The sequence below is a fragment of the Lampris incognitus genome, chromosome 9 (assembly GCF_029633865.1).
Source record: "Lampris incognitus isolate fLamInc1 chromosome 9, fLamInc1.hap2, whole genome shotgun sequence".
Lineage (NCBI taxonomy): Eukaryota > Metazoa > Chordata > Actinopteri > Lampriformes > Lampridae > Lampris > Lampris incognitus.
Window position 1 is genome coordinate 23,585,276 of NC_079219.1, and position 20,605 is coordinate 23,605,880.

The 20,605-nt window shown below is 43.0% G+C and overlaps 1 protein-coding gene across 4 annotated transcripts in view; it reads left to right on the forward strand.

Annotated features, from left to right (window-relative positions):
* oxr1a (oxidation resistance 1a) overlaps nt 1-20,605 on the forward strand; it is a 242,236-nt gene that overhangs the window by 193,958 nt on the left and 27,673 nt on the right. For all 4 annotated transcript variants that reach the window (XM_056285873.1, XM_056285875.1, XM_056285876.1 and 1 more), the window contains 2 exons: nt 18,438-18,590; nt 19,396-19,580. In XM_056285873.1, the coding sequence (XP_056141848.1) occupies nt 18,438-18,590; nt 19,396-19,580 (338 nt within the window). The remainder of the gene's footprint in view (nt 1-18,437; nt 18,591-19,395; nt 19,581-20,605) is intronic.

Consider the following 20,605-nt stretch of genomic DNA (forward strand, 5'->3'; position numbering starts at 1 on the left):
CCTTCTTCATATGTTTACTACTAGTGATGACGATGATGATGCGTACTAATGATTGTGAATGTGTCAGCCCTGTGATGGACTGGCACGGCCTGTCCAGGGTGTCTCCCCACCTGCCGACCGATGACTGCTGAGATAGGCTCCAGCAACCAATGACCCCAATTGGGATAAGCGGCTTGGATTATGGATGGATGGATGGATGAATGGATGGATTCATTCCTCAAAAGAAATTATTGGGGAAAATCCTGCAGCATTAATATATCAAAAGTCTAAGGCCAAAGTCACACAGGAAGAGGCCTGGCACCGCTCTCACCTGCTGCTACCCACCATCTGTGGGCACGTTGTCTTCTGTTGTATATTTTTACGCCCAGTTGAATTAAATCAACGAAAGTAACCTACTTGAGATTAACCAAAATAAAGGTATTCATGGCATGTGGATAAGCTTGTTCTGTATGTAAATTCTACATGCCAGAAACGACGCCTTTCAGCAAACAGTGTTTCCTTTGTCTGTGTCTCTACATCAGCAGAGCCTGTACGTTAGCAACATGAGAATTTGAATCTAGATTTCTCACACAGCAGGGTTAAAGTTCACCGATTTCAGCTTTTTCTTGCTGTGATGCCAGCATGCCCTCCACCGCCAGGTCCTCCATCCTGCTCTGCATAAGCGGTTAGCCATCTCGCTTTCAAAGTGAATGGAGGTGGGGATGTCGGAGAGCTTCACCACCTCCAGTGAGTCTTTCGCCTTAGAAATGAAGGGGGCTTCTGTAATCAGTCATTTTATCCGACGTATGGAAGACTACGTTCAAACTGTCTGTGACAGCGTCACGAGCTGAGGAAGGGTGATACGGCGGAGGAAGAGAGGTATGCTCTCTCCGACAGGACTTCAAGTCTGATTGAGTCACTTCTGTCATACGTTGCCCCCTCCTTGCTCCTCTCTGACCGAGGTTCTTTGACCAGCAGTGCGAGACATCTCCCTCAGGTACTGTGTTTGCTGTATCTGAAATGACCCAATCATTAAGCACCACAGGAACCCCAGGGAACCCTTAAGAAACATCGCTGTTTGGCTCCCCGCTGGTCTCCATGGCAACATCTATTTGGTTGCATCATAAGGAAATGGTCACTGCCACCAGTTCCGCCACTGTAACTGCCGCCGCTGCTCCACTTGCAAAGCCAAAGTATCAAGCTTGCATTTCAGCTGCCCCCATCCCACCCGCCACCTTTCACTTCTTCAGCTCTCCGTTAATTTCTTCATGACTGCCAGCAGAAAGGCTCCGTTGATTTGCTACTTATCTATTTAGGTCATGCCTGCGAGAATGAAGGGTATACTCTATGGCTGCTGATGGAGGAGGATCGGCGGAGAGGGGCCTGGGAGTGCAGAGAAATTAAGCCTTAAAAGTGATGCTGTGTCTGATATTTAGAACAACTAATGAACGAAGAAGCTTGCTCTGCCAGACAAGCGGCAATTATTTCAGGCAGAGGAAGTGTGCTTGGAAGGCGGGGCAGGGGGGGTTACTTCTCTGAATGTGTCATCTCTGTATGTGTGTGTTTGGGTGTGGGTGGGTTGGTGGGTGTGTATGTGTCAGTGTGTGTGTGCGTGTGCGTGTACATACATGCTTCCATGCATTTATGATTGTGTCTTTGTGTAATTGGGGGATGTTAAAGAAGCAAGCAGCATCCAGGTGCCGTATGACTTAAAACCACCACAAAATGGAGCTTAATAACCCACTCCACGTCCTCTTTCAGAATCTCTGACATCTTTTAATTACAAGCCCATTTTGGTACTGCGCTGTCATGTCCCAATGAGAATATTACCAAAATAAATGGTCCTTGGAGGTCTATGGTAATCGCATTGCACCAGCCAATAGCTAGTACGCGTAACGGAGATGAGTGCCCCGAACAGAGACTGCATTCACACGTTTCCCAGCAGATGTTCAAATACCTTGAAAGGTAATCAAGGCCATTACACAAACTGGGGTGGTTTCACTGTAAAATGGCCAGCTAGTATCAAAGAATGAATGCTATGTATTCTCTGTTAAGTTCTTGCAAAACCTGTCCACAGTGCCCACAGCAAGCATGTTTGATACGGTGCATGATGTGACGGGACTGGATCAGAACTGACGCGCAGCCATTTTTATCCAGTGTTAATGTGTCCATCCAGCACAGTTGCTGGACAGAATATGCTGGGCATTCTTTTACGTGTGTGAGTGAAGCATGGAAATACATTTGTGAATATTATCTATCATGTACTACAAAGACATTTCACATAAAAATGAATCAATCATTTTATCTCTTCAGAGCTCAAGTTTCAGTCTCCCAGAACAAATAACTGCTTATATGGGTGGATCTCTCTCCAACCTAGTTTTGTTTTCTGTCTTGTCAGCTTAGTCTATTCATATATGGAAAAAAACGTATAAGTAGTGTAACTATTTATTTAATTCAAAAAATCTCTTGGGTCATGACATGATCTGCCTCAGCAGCATCTCATGGGAGTTCTGTTTTGACAAGCTAGGTGTAAGTCACCCCTTTTTTTCTTTTTCTTTTTTTTGGACAACCCGCTGGAGCTGTCATCTAACCTCATAGATCATATTAGCATTGTCCTTTACGTTTTTTTTTTTTAATATAAATTGCTTTGTAAACATGAATGACAAATACTTTATGCTGGAGGTGTAAAAATACAAAGAGTTGCATGATGCCAGTCATCCATTTCCAAGGATGATTCCAAAATAACCCAATAACCTGCTGTCTTGTGTCTGCGGGTCAGCTGTTGGACATTAAAACTATGAATCAGACATGACATGACCAAGAGGTGGACGTGAAGCACAAATGCACAGACATAATGGACATAACATGTATTAACGTTTTTATTGTCTACCCTCTTGTTTTGATTTTATGCTGCCTGATGCAGTGCTGCTTGTTTTTTTGTTTTTTTTTACTGTGTTCTGTAAGGTGCCCTTGAGTGCTCTGAAAGGTGCCCACAAATAAAAATGTATTATTATTATTATTGTTATTATAAGCCTTGAGGCATCTGCCAGAAACTCTGGTTCCATTATTTGCTTTAACAGACTGGTTTTATAACACTGTTCACTGTACAATATGTCCGAAAGTTCTTAGGCTACATGTAGATATTTACAAAGTAGAGTTGGGACCAATCCAATATCAGCATCGGGTGCAGATACTGACATAATTCACTCATCGGATATCGGACTGACGTTACTGACCCACGATGTATCGATCTAGATTCCATAGTCTGATTTGTTTATGAATTATAAATATGAAATAATGCAATTTTAAGCCCATAACCAAAATGGTATATGTAAGTTCAGGTAGTATGAAGTTTCTTGAGTGCGGGGCCGTGGGACACAAGCGCTTCAGTTGCCTGCATAGAGAGCAGGAAGAGGAGGATGCGGAAGCCACAGACCAGGTGGCTGAAGCGGGGGTAGTAACGAGGCCGATAGCCGGGGAGAAACAAGTGAAGCCCCGCAAAATATAAACCTGGTGTCTCCTCAACTCCATAGTAATTCAGAGAAAGATAAAATGGCCATAGAAGACGTACTAACTATCAGAGGGACCCAGTGAGCGTGGAGTAGAGGCCATGCTGCGTGCGTAATCTCCCTGGCAGCTGCTGCAGCCGAGCTGGGCAGGAGGCGCAGAGTGATGAGGGGAGGCGGCAAGCCTGGCTCTCCGTAAAGTGACAGGACAGGAAAAGAGAAGAACCACATTTACGATCTTATATCACTTAATCCAGGTTTTTGTCACAATTTGATTTAATTGGTGCTTAGAGCATAAATCATTCAAACACCAGACCGTACACATGAGTAAAAGTTTTAGGGGACAGGGTCAGTGCTGCCAGGGTAGACAGGGTGAACATCGCCAGACATCTTAACACCAGGTTAGTCAGGAGCAACATATTTCAGGTTGGTTTTACAGATCAACACTTAGTGTTGTTTTATGTCTTTCACCAACAAAAAAATATAAATCCCTCTGGCATTTTAATGTGAAATGACTACAGAAGAGGGCTTTTTGTAAAAATATATATATATACACTACCGTTCAAAAGTTTGGGATCACCCAAACAATTTTGTGTTTTCCATGAAAAGTCACACTTATTCACCACCATATGTTGTGAAATGAATAGAAAATAGAGTCAAGACATTGACAAGGTTAGAAATAATGATTTGTATTTGAAATAAGATTTTTTTTACATCAAACTTTGCTTTCGTCAAAGAATCCTCCATTTGCAGCAATTACAGCATTGCAGACCTTTGGCATTCTAGCTGTTAATTTGTTGAGGTAATCTGGAGAAATTGCACCCCACGCTTCCAGAAGCAGCTCCCACAAGTTGGATTGGTTGGATGGGCACTTCTTGCGTACCATACGGTCAAGCTGCTCCCACAACAGCTCAATGGGGTCAGATCTGGTGACTGCGCTGGCCACTCCATTACCGATAGAATACCAGCTGCCTGCTTCTGCTCTAAATAGTTCTTGCACAATTTGGAGGTGTGTTTAGGGTCATTGTCCTGTTGTAGGATGAAATTGGCTCCAATCAAGCGCTGTCCACTGGGTATGGCATGGCGTTGCAAAATGGAGTGATAGCCTTCCTTATTCAGAATCCCTTTTACCCTGTACAAATCTCCCACCTTACCAGCACCAAAGCAACCCCAGACCATCACATTACCTCCACCATGCTTAACAGATGGCGTCAGGCATTCTTCCAGCATCTTTTCATTTGTTCTGCGTCTCACAAACGTTCTTCTTTGTGATCCAAACACCTCAAACTTGGATTCATCCGTCCACAACACTTTTTTCCAGTCTTCCTCTGTCCAATGTCTGTGTTCTTTTGCCCATCTTAATCTTTTTCTTTTATTGGTCAGTCTCAGATATGGCTTTTTCTTTGCCACTCTGCCCTGAAGCCCAGAATCCCGCAGCCGCCTCTTCACTGTAGATGTTGACACTGGTGTTTTGCGGGTACTATTTAATGAAGATGCCAGTTGGGGACCTGTGAGGCGTCTGTTTCTCAAACTAGAGACTCTAATGTACTTATCTTCTTGCTCAGTTGTGCAACGCGGCCTCCCACTTCTTTTTCTACTCTGGTTAGAGCCTGTTTGTGCTGTCCTCTGAAGGGAGTAGTACACACCGGTGTAGGAAATCTTCAATTTCTTAGCAATTTCTCGCATGGAATAGCCTTCATTTCTAAGAACAAGAATAGACTGCCGAATTTCAGATGAAAGTTCTCTTTTTCTGGCCATTTTGAGCGTTTAATTGACCCCACAAATGTGATGCTCCAGAAACTCAATCTGCTCAAAGGAAGGTCAGTTTTGTAGCTTCTGTAACGAGCTAAACTGTTTTCAGATGTGTGAACATGATTGCACAAGGGTTTTCTAATCATCAATTAGCCTTCTGAGCCAATGAGCAAACACATTGTACCATTAGAACACTGGAGTGATAGTTGCTTGAAATGGGCCTCTATACACCTATGTAGATATTGCACCAAAAACCAGACATTTGCAGCTAGAATAGTCATTTACCACATTAGCAATGTATAGAGTGTATTTCTTGAAAGTTAAAACTAGTTTAAAGTTATCTTCATTGAACAGTATAGTGCTTTTCCTTCAAAAATATGGACATTTCAATGTGATCCCAAACTTTTGAACGGTAGTGTATATATATACACTACCGTTCAAAAGTTTGGGATCACCCAAACAATTTCGTGTTTTCCATGAAAAGTCACACTTATTCACCACCATATGTTGTGAAATGAATAGAAAATAGAGTCAAGACATTGACAAGGTTAGAAATAATGATTTGTATTTGAAATAAGATTTTTTTTACATCAAACTTTGCTTTCGTCAAAGAATCCTCCATTTGCAGCAATTACAGCATTGCAGACCTTTGGCATTCTAGCTGTTAATTTGTTGAGGTAATCTGGAGAAATTGCACCCCACGCTTCCAGAAGCAGCTCCCACAAGTTGGATTGGTTGGATGGGCACTTCTTTGAGCATATTGAGTTTCTGGAGCATCACATTTGTGGGGTCAATTAAACGCTCAAAATGGCCAGAAAAAGAGAACTTTCATCTGAAACTCGACAGTCTATTCTTGTTCTTAGAAATGAAGGCTATTCCATGCGAGAAATTGCTAAGAAATTGAAGATTTCCTACACCGGTGTGTACTACTCCCTTCAGAGGACAGCACAAACAGGCTCTAACAGGTACTATTAAATGAAGATGCCAGTTGGGGACCTGTGAGGCGTCTGTTTCTCAAACTAGAGACTCTAATGTACTTATCTTCTTGCTCAGTTGTGCAACGCGGCCTCCCACTTCTTTTTCTACTCTGGTTAGAGCCTGTTTGTGCTGTCCTCTGAAGGGAGTAGTACACACCGGTGTAGGAAATCTTCAATTTCTTAGCAATTTCTCGCATGGAATAGCCTTCATTTCTAAGAACAAGAATAGACTGTCGAGTTTCAGATGAAAGTTCTCTTTTTCTGGCCATTATGAGCGTTTAATTGACCCCACAAATGTGATGCTCCAGAAACTCAATCTGCTCAAAGAAGTGCCCATCCAACCAATCCAACTTGTGGGAGCTGCTTCTGGAAGCGTGGGGTGCAATTTCTCCAGATTACCTCAACAAATTAACAGCTAGAATGCCAAAGGTCTGCAATGCTGTAATTGCTGCAAATGGAGGATTCTTTGACGAAAGCAAAGTTTGATGTAAAAAAAATCTTATTTCAAATACAAATCATTATTTCTAACCTTGTCAATGTCTTGACTCTATTTTCTATTCATTTCACAACATATGGTGGTGAATAAGTGTGACTTTTCATGGAAAACACAAAATTGTTTGGGTGATCCCAAACTTTTGAACGGTAGTGTATATATATATATATATTATTATTATTTTGGTTAATTGGGAAAAGGGGAAAAAAGCAGTTTGACCCTTTAAGTCAATTAACACAAAGGAGTTGCCATAGCAATTTGCACTCCATCTGTTTGTGTGTGAAGCCTGCTTAAACTATAGTTTCACTAAATTGCTTTGGAAATCATTTAAATTGAATGCATTTTTGTATATAGTTTGCTCTTTTAATTAGAAGTGCTGTGTGCTATAGCCTCATATAACCTTGCACATAATACCAACAACAACAATAATAATGATAATAATCAAGAAAAAATCCGCTCAAGTATCGGTATCGGTTGGTATCGGTACCGACAGATTCAGGTATCTGACTCGGAACTGAAAAAGTAGATCCGGTGCATCTCTACTACAAAGCAGCTTCGGCTACCGGTTTCACGATAAACCACGGTAAAATTCCCAAAGGGTTTTGTATTACTGTTTTAAATTTTAATTATCATTAAAACCGGGTTTGATTACCGTGCTTTCGAAAAACGGTAAATAAATACTGTCCAGCACGCCCGGGCTTCTTTTTCTTTCTTCTTTTCTTCTTTTTAGTTTTTATTGGCGGTTGGCAAACCAGCTTAGAGGCGCATTACTGCCACCAGCTGGACGGGTGTGGAAGCAGGCGCAGCATGCAACGCGGTTTTGTATCTGAAACAGACAAAAAAAATTATTGGCAATGTTTATAAAGCACTGGTGATGCAAGGAGGGGTAAAGCCACACTCTTTTAACACTACCAGTTTAATTATCCATTTTAAGAGCCATCATCCTGAACACCACAAAGAGTTTCTGAAAAGTAGGCAAGAAAAAACGGCACCAGAAAAAAACCTGTCAGCAGCCTCCACTTTAGTCATTTGACAAAGCTAAGAATGGTGACCACTGAAAGGTGAAAGCTCTTAAGTTTTTTTTTCAGCCTCGTTAAATGGACTCAAAAGGATGGCAAGGACTAAAGTTCAAGTTAAATCTTTTGTTTTGTGCACTAGAGAGCTCACCATTTGTCTGTCAGCAGGTTGTTGCAGTGCTGTTTGTGACTCACAGAAAGGGGCATATGGAGCTTGATTTTAAAATTTTGGCAGTTTTAAGTAGAACCAATAGGCCTACTAGTCAGCTGAAGTTTTTTTTAAGTTGTTCATTATTCTCTAAAGTAGACCCTAAGTACTGAATTTTTAGGTCTACAGCTGCTTTAATTTTGTGCACTTCAATTTTTCTGTACTATGTCCACTACTTTGTCAGGATTGTCTCAGGGAAGCATCATACAAAGCTGTTCAAGTAGGATGAGAATTATATTTGTCTTTGAAAATGTTACTTGAAAAATAAATGTCGCATATTTTACATCTAGTCCAAGTTGAAATGATTTCCTTATTTTTCATGAGTGAATGTCTACATTTGTTAAAAGGATACATTTAGTGTAGAATCAAAGGAAATGTTTAATGTCTGTATCTGTAACAAGTAGGCCATCATAGGTTAATGCTAGTATAGGAGAGACTTGGTGTTCTCTTCAATGAATGAAAAAAATGTGTACCGCCATCGGCAATCTGCCAAAATGAGTTTGAAAATACCAGCATTATGAATATCGACAAAAATCCAATATTGTGCATTCCTATATTCAGCACATTTTAACGATACCGTGATAATACTGATAACCATGGTAATGTTGGTCACTCTAATCATGATAGGGCATTTTCATACTGTTTCATCTCTACTTGACGTAAAGGCCAAATAAGGCAGCAATGAAGTGCCTCGATAGCCTGGTGATGGCCTGCTTATATTGGCAGCAAGAAGTGACATCATGCAGACGTGTGTGTGTGTGTGTGTGTGTGTGTGTGTGTGTGTGTGTGTGTGTGTGTGTGTGTGTGTGTGTGTGTGTGTGTGTGTGTGTGTGTGTGTGTGTGTGTCTAAATGGCTGACTGTCTAGCTGGCCGTCTCACTCATTAAATTATCTGGCAGCCACCAGCTCGCTGGCATACTTGCTTATTGGTCATCTGCGTGGGTAGAAATGTTCTTTTTGCCTATCGCAGTCATTCCCCATGGTCATAACTTACAAACATACACAGACACTCACACACACCCTGTGCTCACTACTCTGGCTTTCATTGCCTCGTCCCTTTTTTAGAAGTCATACAGCTTCCTTTCCCCACTCTTGTACCCCTCCCTCCTCCCTTCCTTCAGCTGGGGTGTGATCTAAAATTAGTTTTAAAGAAATTAGGACCAGGGTAAATTACCTGTGTAGCAGGTATCAAAGTATTTGTGCTGAGGGCACGTAGTAGCTGTGCACGTTTCATGTCTAATGTGTTTCAACACCTCTAATACTTTTTCACTTCACTGCCCTGGTTTCATTGAGAAGGATATGTTGGTTTGACATGAATTCTACTTAGGTGCTTGAATATTTTGATGTTCAGTACTAAAACTGTTTAGATCTTTACCACAGCTTATTCAGTATACTGTTTTTTGCAGAACTGGAGTGGTTATCAGGCCACAGATTATCTTCCCTAGTCATGAAGTCCCCCTTATTGTAAAAGGAAAGAACAAATATATTCTGAGTCAGTACCTCAGTCTATCCTCAGATTTGATGACTACCAACTGGCGTTTGTTTACCTTTGCAAAATGCAACCAAGCCCACAAGGTGGAGCTGTGGATTGATTTTTGATTGCACACTTAGTCACTGTCAAGGTCAAAGCTGGGTGGTACCTCATTGTCTTATGAAGTCTCTATTATATAGATGTAAATGTAAATATGTTGCAGTTTAAAGTAATTTCAGGTTAAATAAAAAAATAGACTAACGAATGGACCCTGTCCCTCAAATGTTAGTAAGACTACTGCTGTCTGTCTTTGGATGACAATTTTCCTGATGCATGAATTCTCTCCTCTCATCTTTTCTGCTGAAGTAGGATGCGAAGAGAAGCCATGTTCTATAAGAGCCTTAATCTGGGGCCTGGCTCTACATTTGAGAGGTTTTCTCTCGCTTTCATTGTGGATGCACTAAGACACCGTATACATGTGTCCAACTGAGGGGCTATTGATTTTTATAATGCGAGCCTGGGTGTCATCTACTGTACCCAGTGCTGCTGTAAATAAATGCCACATGATCTGCCAGTGTGAAAATATGCCTGTGTACTCAGAACTGTGCAATGAAAATGTGCTTTGAAACTGTGGCTGAATGGCAGCAATTAAAAATGCGTGTGAGAATCTGGACACACTGGGGAAAAAAACCTATTTTGTTTTTTAATGACAACACTTGTAAATTTCTAGCAACATCCATTTGCATCACATATAGTGTGTGTTTGCGGCAATTTCCAAAGCACATGCGGAAAATTATTGGTTTATTGGTCAATTGTCACTCCAAAATCGTGGCAGAACGGCAGCTCTTTATTCTTCAGATTTGGTGCAACAGCAGGTTTACTATGCTGCTCCACATTCATTCAGCCCTTTTGATGTCACATGCCGCCCCTGGCATCTCTAGGGTCGGAGATCCCGTCATTTCAGGGCACTGACAGTATATCCCTGCAGGACTTCAAGTCATTTTGCCTCTTTTCATTTTCATATTACTACCCAAATATGCACACTATGTGGCCAAAAGTATGTGGACACCCAAACATCACACCCATATATATACTCGTTGAACATCTGTTGTGGATTTTCCTTTATCCTTTAATGGGCTCTTGCCACAGCAACCTCTGGGGAGAATAATCACCGCACAAATATTGGAGCAAACAGAGAATCTTTAATGCATCTGCAGATGGAGAGACATAAGGCTACACAGAGGTTCATCCGTGAGGATATGCTCTGCCCCTGAGCTGGAGGTAGTGGTTTCTTATAGAACAGTCCGTCGCGTCATACACTATGTTTCCTGCATTAACTAAGGTGTAGTCTTACAAAGGAATGCAGGGAAACATCTACGTTAATCACGTTCTGTGCCCCGTGAGTGTCTGTAGGTCCTTTGCACTTATCTTTGTTGTACCAGGCAGTTCCTGGGATGCGGCAACGGGGAGGCAAGCAAACAGTTGCTATGTGGCCCTATGGGAGGCACGCATGATGACAATGGGTATGTGTGTTTGCAGTGAGTGAGAAGTTTCATGCACACAGAGAAGTGGAAAACTACAGAGTACATACGGAGTGCATATGGAGTACATTTTGTACTCCACACATCTCATTCCAAATCCATGGGCATTAATATAAAGTCAGTCCCCAATTTGCTGTTGTAACAGTCCATTCTTCTGGGAAGGCTTTCTACTAGATTTTGGAACATAGCTGCAGGGATTCGCTCCCACTCAGCCACAAGAGTATTAGCAAGGTTGGCCACTGATGATGCGGAGAAGGCCTGGCTCACAGTCAGCGTTCTAATTCATCCCAAAGGTGTTAGATGGGGTTGAGGTCAGCCAAGTTCTTCCACACCAAACTCTGCAAACAATGTCTTTATGGACTTTGCTTTGTACATGGAGGCATTGTCATGCTGAAACAGCAAAGGGCCTTCCCCAAGCTGTTGCCACAAAGTTGGAAGCACACAATTCTCCAGAATGTCATTGTACACAGTAGCATTAAGACTTCCCTCCACTGGAACTAAGGAACCCAAGCCCAAACCATGAAAAAAAAAAGCCCCAGACCATTATTCCTCTTCCACCAACTTTACAGTTGGCACTATGCATTTGGGCAGGTAGCATTCTCCTGGCATCCACCAAACCCAATTTGGTACGCCAGACTGCCAGAAAGAGTGTGATTCATCACTTCAGAGAATGTGTTTCCACTGTTCCAGAGTCCAGTGGTGCTTTACACCACTCCAGCTGACGCATGGCATTGCGCATGGTGATCTTAGGCTTGTGTGCGGCTGCTCAACCATGGAAACTCATTTCAAGCTCTTACGCTGATGTTGCTTCCAGAGGCAGTTTAGAACTCGGTAGTGAGTGTTGCAACCAAGGACAGACGATTTGTACACGCTACATGCTTCAGCACTCGGCGGTCCCCTTCTCTGAGCTTGTGTGTTCTACCACTTCATGGCTGAGCTGTTGTTGATCCCAGACGTTTCCACTTCACAATAACAGAGTTACAGTTGGTCGGGGCAGATCTAGCAGGGCAGACTTTTCACCAATTGACTTGTTGGAAAGGTGACATCCTATGACAAAGCCACATTGAAAGTCACTGAGCTCTTCAGTATGACCCATTCTACTGCCAGTGTTTGTCTATAGAGACTACATGGCTGTGCTTGATTTTATGCACCTACCAGCAATGGATGGCCCTGAAACAGCCAAATCCACTCATTAGAAGGCGTGGCCACATACTTTTGTCCATAGTGTATACAGTGTGTTTTTTCCCATCATGTACTTTTCTTTGACTATTGTCTCTGTTTCTAAAAAGTAAATTTAAGCCTTCTGGATTTTTTGTGCTGAGAAAAGCTTTGATAGTAGCCAAGAGAGTTTAATCACGTTTACTGTCATCCAGTTCTAACAAAGAAGAATATTGGATGACAAATGCAGGACATGTATCACAGCATTTTACCAGTGCAAAGCTTAGGAATACAATATTTACGCCATTAAGGATATATTTCATAGAAGACTTCATTTGTCAGGCATTTCAAACCCAAGCCTACCCATCCACTTCATACGTATGCACCATATATGCTGTACGGAACTGTACAAGCCGCTGACAAACAATTTTTTTTGCCTTCTGATACTTTCATCATGTCTGAGAGCTCAGTAGACCAATCACCGGTGATCTCTAAAAATTAATCTCAGTGCTACTGAGAGCCAGCTAGCCAGCCATTAATAATGAGTGATGATGGTTTAGACAGTTTCATAAGAGAGAGCTGAGAGGGGAGAGAGTGGATCATTTGCGACTATACTGGTACAATACCAGAACTCTTCTGAAGTCAGCTTATGGTCATATGTTTTGTGTCAGTACACCAGCTAATGGCTGAGAGAGACAGGAGAGGGAGGAGACACAGAAAATGCAGTTGTTAGGTACTGGTATACAATTACTGCGGACATTTCTGATCACTGTATAAAAAAGGCGTTTTAACAGCTTTGTAAAAACTGTCATTACTGCACAGCTTACCAGAGGTCTGCTTGAAGCTTTCTTGGTGGTAGTTTAGTGAAACTATTTAGCTGTGATCGTTACAACTTCTTCCCCTGACCCACTCACCCACCATTTTAGATTCTTGCTATTAAGGAGAATTTCCTACCCACCCATAGTGATCACTTATGGTCTGATGTCTGTCCCCTGAGGTCTTTAATCAGAATTTGACATCAAAGGATAGAGAAAATTGGTAAGCTCTTTGTCAGGAATGCCTGTAGCAAATTGTTACCCATCACCTTGTTTTACCTCATGAACAATTGGCCTAAGATGACAGACTACAGAGTACTGCCATATGGGGCTCCACACAGTCATGTGGATGCTATGGAGAGCAAGGCCAGTGTTGAAACTGTCACCACAACTCATGCATCACACCCCGTACCCAGGTGGGTCAGACTTGATAGTAGGGAAGATGAGAAGGTGGTTGTTGTGCATGTGTATGAGCAAAGCTCAAGACTATAGAAATTATAGAAAATGTGTTTGGGACAAACAGATCTTCCCCAGGAGGCCTACGAGACAAAAAAAGGATTATATATATATGTATATATATATATATATATATTTATTTATTTATTTATTTTATTTATTTCAAGTTCAGCTTTGTCATGTGTAGAATACAATGAAATTCTTGTGCTCTGGCTCTCTGCCTTAACACAAAGGCAGGGCACATTGTCCTGCTGAAAGAGGCCACTGCCATCAGGGAATACCATCGCCATGAGGGGTGTACTTGGTCTGAAACAATGTTTAGGTAGGTGGTACGTGTCACAGTAACATCCACATGAATGCCAGGACCCAAGGTTTCCCAGCAGAAAATTACCCAGAGCATCATACTGCATCTGTCAGCTTGCTTTCTTCCCATAGTGCATCCTGGTGCCATCTCTCCCCCAAGTAAACGACGCACATGCACCTAGCCATCAACGTGATGTAAAAGAAAACATGATTCATAAGACCAGGCCAACTTCTTCCACTGCTTCAAGGACCAGTTCTGATGCTCACGTGCCAATTGTAGCCACTTTTGGTGGTGGACAGGGGTCAGCATGGGCACTAACTGGTCTGCGGCTATGCAGCCCTATACCAGCAAGCTGCAATGCACTGTGTGTTCTGACTCCCATCTGTCATAAGCAGCATTAACGTTTTCAGCAATTTGAGCCTACAGTAGCTGTTCTGTGGGATTGGACCAGATGGGCTAGCCTTCACTCCCTACGACCACTTTTGGTAGGTACTGACCACGGCATACCGCGAACACCCAACAAGACCTGCCGTTTTGGAGATGCTCTGACCCAGACATCTACCCATCAACAATTTGGCCTTTGTCAAAGTTGCTGAGATCCTTACGCTTGCCAAATTTTCCTGCTTCCAACACATCAACTTCAAAAACTGACTGTTCACTTGCTGAATAATATATCCCACCCCTTGTCAAGTGCCACTGTAATATGGATGGGTCAGCTGCTTAGCAACCAGACTGCCTGTGGAAAGAAACTATTACTGAACCTGGTGCTGTGTGATTTGATGCTCCAGTAACATTTTTTAGATGGAAGAAGCCAGAACAGAACATGAGCAGGGGGGTTGGTTTCCTTAATAATCATGTTTTGGGGTTCCTTTTGCAGCAAGTGGTGTAAATATTATGAAGTTGTGGTAGTTCCCTGCCAATGACTTTTGCTGCTGTCTTTACATTTCTTTGAAGCAGTCTGCAGTGCTGAGCAGTCAGGTTGCCAAACCACACTGTGATACAGCCTGTCAAGACACTCTTGATGGTACTGGGATAAAAGTTCACAAGTTTTGGTGCTCATACCAAAACTCTTGAAACACCTCAGAGAATACAATCTCTGTTGTGCCTTCTTCAGGATGCAATTGATGTGTAGAAGACCATGTGAGGGTGTCTGTGATGTGTAGAAATCTAAAACTGTTCACAATTTCAACAGATGACCCATTGATGGAAATATGAATGTGATTTTCCCTGAAACTTCTAAAGTCAACAATGATTTATTTTCTTATTGACATTTAGAGAGCGTTTTGTTATTATGGCACCATATAGTAAAATATTCCACTTCCCTCCTAGAGGCCCTCTCGTCACTGTTGCTTATTAGTCCAATCACTGTGGGGTCATCTGCGAATTTAATGATGCTGTTGACAGTCGTGTGTAAACAGACTGTACAATAGAGGACTGAGACAGCAGCCCTGAGGTACGCCATTCCTAAGAACTAATGTAGATGAGTATGTTTTACCTATTCTCATAGTTTGGAGCCTGCCTGTCAGGAAATTAGATAGACAATTACAGATAGAGTTGCCCAGTTGCCCTGTCAGTTTGTCATTTGCTAAACTATCGCTTAGCAGATGACAAACTGAACTGAGCACTGACTACAATGGAGCGCGTCTTCTCATTTGACCAGATGCTCTATGCCGTTCCTGTGTCTGACTTCCTGCCCAGCTCGATCTCCTCTGTCCACACGGCTTACATACGCTTGGAAGGGAAGAGATTGTTTATATTTCCTCCTCCTTGCTCTCCATTTGGCACTGGCCTTGCATCTCCAACGTCTCCTCTTCAACTCGTCTGGGATTTTGGGTCTCGCTCCAGGCAGTAATATAGGTTTGGAGCATGCAATCAGCTAGTCCTTGAGGTAAACGAAACCTCCACTCCCATTGGTATAATGACCAGGTACAACAAAATTTAAAAGTGCCAGGAATATCAGCAAAAATTCGTTTAGCTGCACAGTATCCATATTAGCATGAAAAATCATACTGTATACAGTGTTTTTAAAGGGGGGGAAAAAGCACACAATAAATACAAGAAAATACAAAAAACATGAATGTTGACTGGAGTTACTGCAACAGGCTGCCGCTAGCGCAGCACTGTATTAGTTTTTGGATGGCTGGAAACTCTCCTCTGGCACATATCTTCATGGCCTTATATCTCGGCCTCAAAAAGAACAGCTTTAATGAACTACTTGGAAGTAGCTGAGCAGCACATAGGAGGTGAGAGATTGGTTAGATCAAGTGTGTTCAGCTGAAGTGAAACACCACTTTTTAAAAGTAGACAAATTCCCACACATAAATGTCATCCACACCTGTGTCTCAGAGCTTTGATCTATTTACAGCACGAGTGAGGAGCAGGGCCCCACTCTACTTTCATTTACGCTCGTCTTTTTTCATGTCGCTCTCTTCAAAACAGGGAGCTCATTTTGACATTATAGATATCCTCTTATCAAAGCAGGGGCTTGCTATACTTTCACTTTCTGTTCCCATCTTGGTAGCCAAGGATTAATTTGGCATGTCCAGGGTCCCTTTTCCTCTCCTTGTCGGGGGCGTTTATTAAGGCTTTAACAGATTGGCTGGCCCTCTCGGTCCCCCTGGCTGCAGGTGTCTGGGCTGGCTGCTTCAGCGTGGGTCAGTAGCAGGGAGTTGTTTGTCAAATATACTGCGAGGCTGAGACTGGGAGGTCCAGGGGCATGTGTCAGGAGGGCAGCAAGACAGTTGTTATTGGTTCTAGCTCTGCTTGAGCGCCGCGCTTGTTCTCCTGTCAAACACCCAGCCGTGCTGAATCCTCCTCCCTCAGTGGTACTCCCATTCTCGATTCACTCCTCTCCCTCTGTCCTCCTTTCTCATTACCTTTTATACTCTCTGCTTACCCTCTTTTCCTGCCTTAATCTCTCTCCACATCTGTGGTTTCTCTCTCCAGCCATCCTCTGGGTTTCTGCATCTTTCCATTTCCCTCCTGATGGGTTTCTCTTCCTTTTTTTTTTTGTCTCTTCTGTCTCAGTTTCTCTGCTTTCTTGCCAACTCCCACACCTTCTCAATCTTTAAAACTTTGGCTTCTTCTGCTGGATCTTCAGTTAGTCGGTTAGCTTCACAGACAGCTCATCCCACAAGAGGTGTTTGAGTCAGACAGACAGTTTGCCAGTTCTTCAGTCGGTTCTTCAGTCAATCTGGTCCGTAGGCCAATCCTATCAGACCAGAGTCATTCAGTCAGCTATAGAGACAGCCCGTCCCTCTGGAGGGTTGTTCAGATACGCATACAATAGAGTCAGTAAAGTCAGTCACCCCCTGCTCTCAGACATTGCATGGCAACAGACCACTGGTAGAAGCATCCAGCCCACCAAGCCTGGTGTTTACAGCCCAGCAGACACACCATCTGTGGCAGATTACAGACTTACAGTGGCATGGAAGAAGCAGTAGGCTAACAATAGTCTTAACACTCTCTGTGAGCATGCATAGCTAAGAGTTGAGACATTATTTAAATTCTTGCTATGTAACACCTTCTGTGGCAGACAGTAGATGAATTGTAATTTGTAAAAAATAAATAAATAATGAAATTTAAAAAAATCAGAGGATGACTGTGATTGATATGGCGGTATTGGAATGGTGGTTTACTAAAGCACATTTTAAAATTCCCAATTGTTGTTTATATAGTTAGATATAGTTTTATATAGTTAGGTTGGCGGCATGGTGGTGCAGTGGTTACCGCTGTTGCCTCACAGCAGGAAGGTCCTGGGTTTGAACCTAGGGGTTGTCCAACCTTGGGGGTCATCCCAACTTGTCCTCTGTGTGGAGTTTGCGTGTTCTCCCCGTGTCTGTGATGGGTTTTCCCCGGGTGCTCCAGTTTCCCCCACCATCAAAAAAAGACATGCATGTTAGGGTTTATACGCCTGTCTGTGCCCTTGACCCTCAGTCATAGCAAGACGAACTGGAGTTGGTCCCTGGGTGCTGCACGGTGGCTGCCAACTGCTCCTAGCTACACAGCTAGGATGGGTTAAATCAGAATCAGAATGCAGAGCATAATTTCCCCATGGGGATCAATAAAGTATCTCAAAATCAAAATTAAAAAAAACTAAACTCGGTTTGACCAGGAAGCAACATGAGATCCAAATGCATTTTGTTATACATCTGTTTTATTTATTTATTTGTTTATTTTTTCCATAGTTTCACATTCCAGAGTTTACTCCTTATTCACGTGCTCACCTGTAGACACTCGCAAAAACTTCTGTACATGTACACAAACATGTATGCACACACATGCATATGCCTGAATAGACTTTGCTGAAATGCAGAGATTTTTTTTTTCTGAGGTTGTTTATGGGCATGTCACATTACATTTAAATCAGGCGTTACATCGTCAAAGAGCATAATATTTAATGCTTCAGTCTCATATGAATATTTTTCACCCAACTGCTGCTATGAATCTCGCAAAGAGAATGTGCACCCATTAGGTCTATCCTAACCTGATTCTGTCAGTGCAGAAAATGTCTAAATGTAGACTTCACACAGTGTTGTCAATGGTCATTTGACAACGCATGATTAATCCCATCACAAAATCATCTGTTCTAATATGCTACATCTAATTTTGTGTACTTTGTGTTTCCACTGGTGAGGAAAAGACAAACCAAACCAATCTCCACAACAGATCCAACTAAATAGATCAAGCAATATAACAATGTGCTGATAAAAGCTTTCTTCTCCCCACCCCAAACTGGCCTCAACATCTACCCAACCTCCAGGATTCTGATGGCCCTCCCAGACCAGAGGGCGTTCACCCGCCAGTGTTTTCAGCCCTGCGCCAATCCAGAGTGGTGTCATCCACCTCCGAGGAGGAAGAGGCTCTCACAGAGAAGTTCCTCAAGATCAACTGCAAGTACATCACAGATAGCAAGGTGACTAATAAGCGTAAACCCATTCCTGTGTATGTGTGTGTGTGTGTGTGGTATAAGTTGTTTGTTTGTGTGTGTATATATATATATATATATATATATATATATATATATATATATATATATATATATATATATATATATATGTGTGCCGCCGGTTCGAATCCCTGTGTTACCTCCGGGGTCAGGCGACCCTACAGACACAAATTGGCCGTGTTTGCGAGTGGGAATCTGCATGTGGGTATGTGTCCTGGTCGCTGCACTAGTGCCTCCTGTGGTCAGTCAGTCAGGGTGCCTGTTCAGGGGGGGAGGGGGAACTGAGGGGAATAGCATGATCCTCCCACATGCTATGTCCCCCTGGCAAAACTCCTCACTGTCAGGTGAAAAGAAGCGACTGGTGACTCCACATGTATCGGAGGAGGCATGTGGTAGTCTGCAGCCCTCCCTGGATCGGCAGAGGGAGTAGAGCAGCGACCGGGACAGCTCAGTGAATGGGGCAATTGGCCAAGCGCAATTGGAGAGAAAAGGGGGGGGGTCCAACAAACAAAACAAAAAATACATGTGTGCCTCCATGTGCACCTATGCACAGATGTTGTCCCAACTTGTTATATGACAAAGGTGGTTTTTGATTATTTATTTTTTTGCACTCGCTGAGGAGAACAGGCTGACATCTGGTATCTTGAGTCATCAAACATGCTCTACCATCAGTAAATAATGTTGATTAATATCACTGTTCCTCAGCCATCTCGTTATCTCTTTCGTTCTCTTCACTTGCTCACATCTTTACTCTCTTCCTCTTTTCTTTCAGGGTGCAGTGAGCGGTGTGTTATTGGTGACACCCAACAACATCATGTTTGACCCTCACAGAATGGACCCCCTGGTGCAGGCCCACGGCTGTGAGGAGTATGGCATTATGTGCCCCCTGGAAGAAGTCCAGTCCGCTGCCATCTATAAGGAGATTTCTGACCCCAAAATAAGAGAGGCTGTACCTAGGTAAGAGAAGGTGGTACCTAGGTGTGCATCCACAGGTGCTGAGTACAGCAGTAGCCTTTGTTCAAGTCCCCCATGGCCTGAATCTGTTGTGGAAAGAAAATGTTCTTTGGTGGTGCCATGGTTGCAGCCAAGAAAAGGAAAATCTACATAATGAAATGCCTAATTCTTAGTCTCAATGTCACATAGATTTAAAAGTAGAATCCATAATGCTCTGCACCACCACAGCTGTGTGGAGTGCTGCGACAACACACGCGTGCTACTGACAACAAGAAACATGATGTATGTCACCATTAGGTCACCATTATGTATTTATTTGTTTGTGTAATAGAGACAGCTGAGAGCATCACAAGGAATTCAAAGCAGTGCAGTATTTGCGGTGGGGGGGGGGGGGGGTTTCGCACATTTGCAGTGGTAAAGTGAGCAACATTCGACAGCACGGTGGCCCAGTGGTTAGCGCTGTTGCCTCACAGCAAGAAGGTCCTGGGTTCGAACCCCCCGGGGTTGTCCAACCTTTGGGGTCATCCCAGGTCGTCCTGTGTATGGCGTGTGCATGTTCTCCCTGTGTCTGTGGTGGGTTTTCTCTGGGTGCTCCAGCTTCTCCCACCATCAAAAAAAGACATGCGTGTTCGGGTTAATACTGTTAATACTGTCTGTGCCCCTGACCGAGGCATGGCAAGACGAACTGGAGTTGGTCCCCGGGTGCTGCACGGCAGCTGCCCACTGCTTGTAGCTACACAGCTAGGATGGGTTAAATGCAGAGAAAGAATTTCCCCACGGAGATTAATAAAGTAGCACAAAAAAAAAAAGTTTACCAAGTCCAACCAAAACAACAGCAGAGGTGTGATACACGCAGGCAACTGCTGTGTGCATCAATTGTGGATTTTACCTTTAACTTCCACACTTACTTACACCCTATTCTTCACCTCTTATCTGTTTCTCCTCTCAGATCCAAACCAAACTGTTCTTTTTCCACTGTCTTGCTCATTCTGCCTTTAAGTAACACCACACACCCCCGTACAAAAACG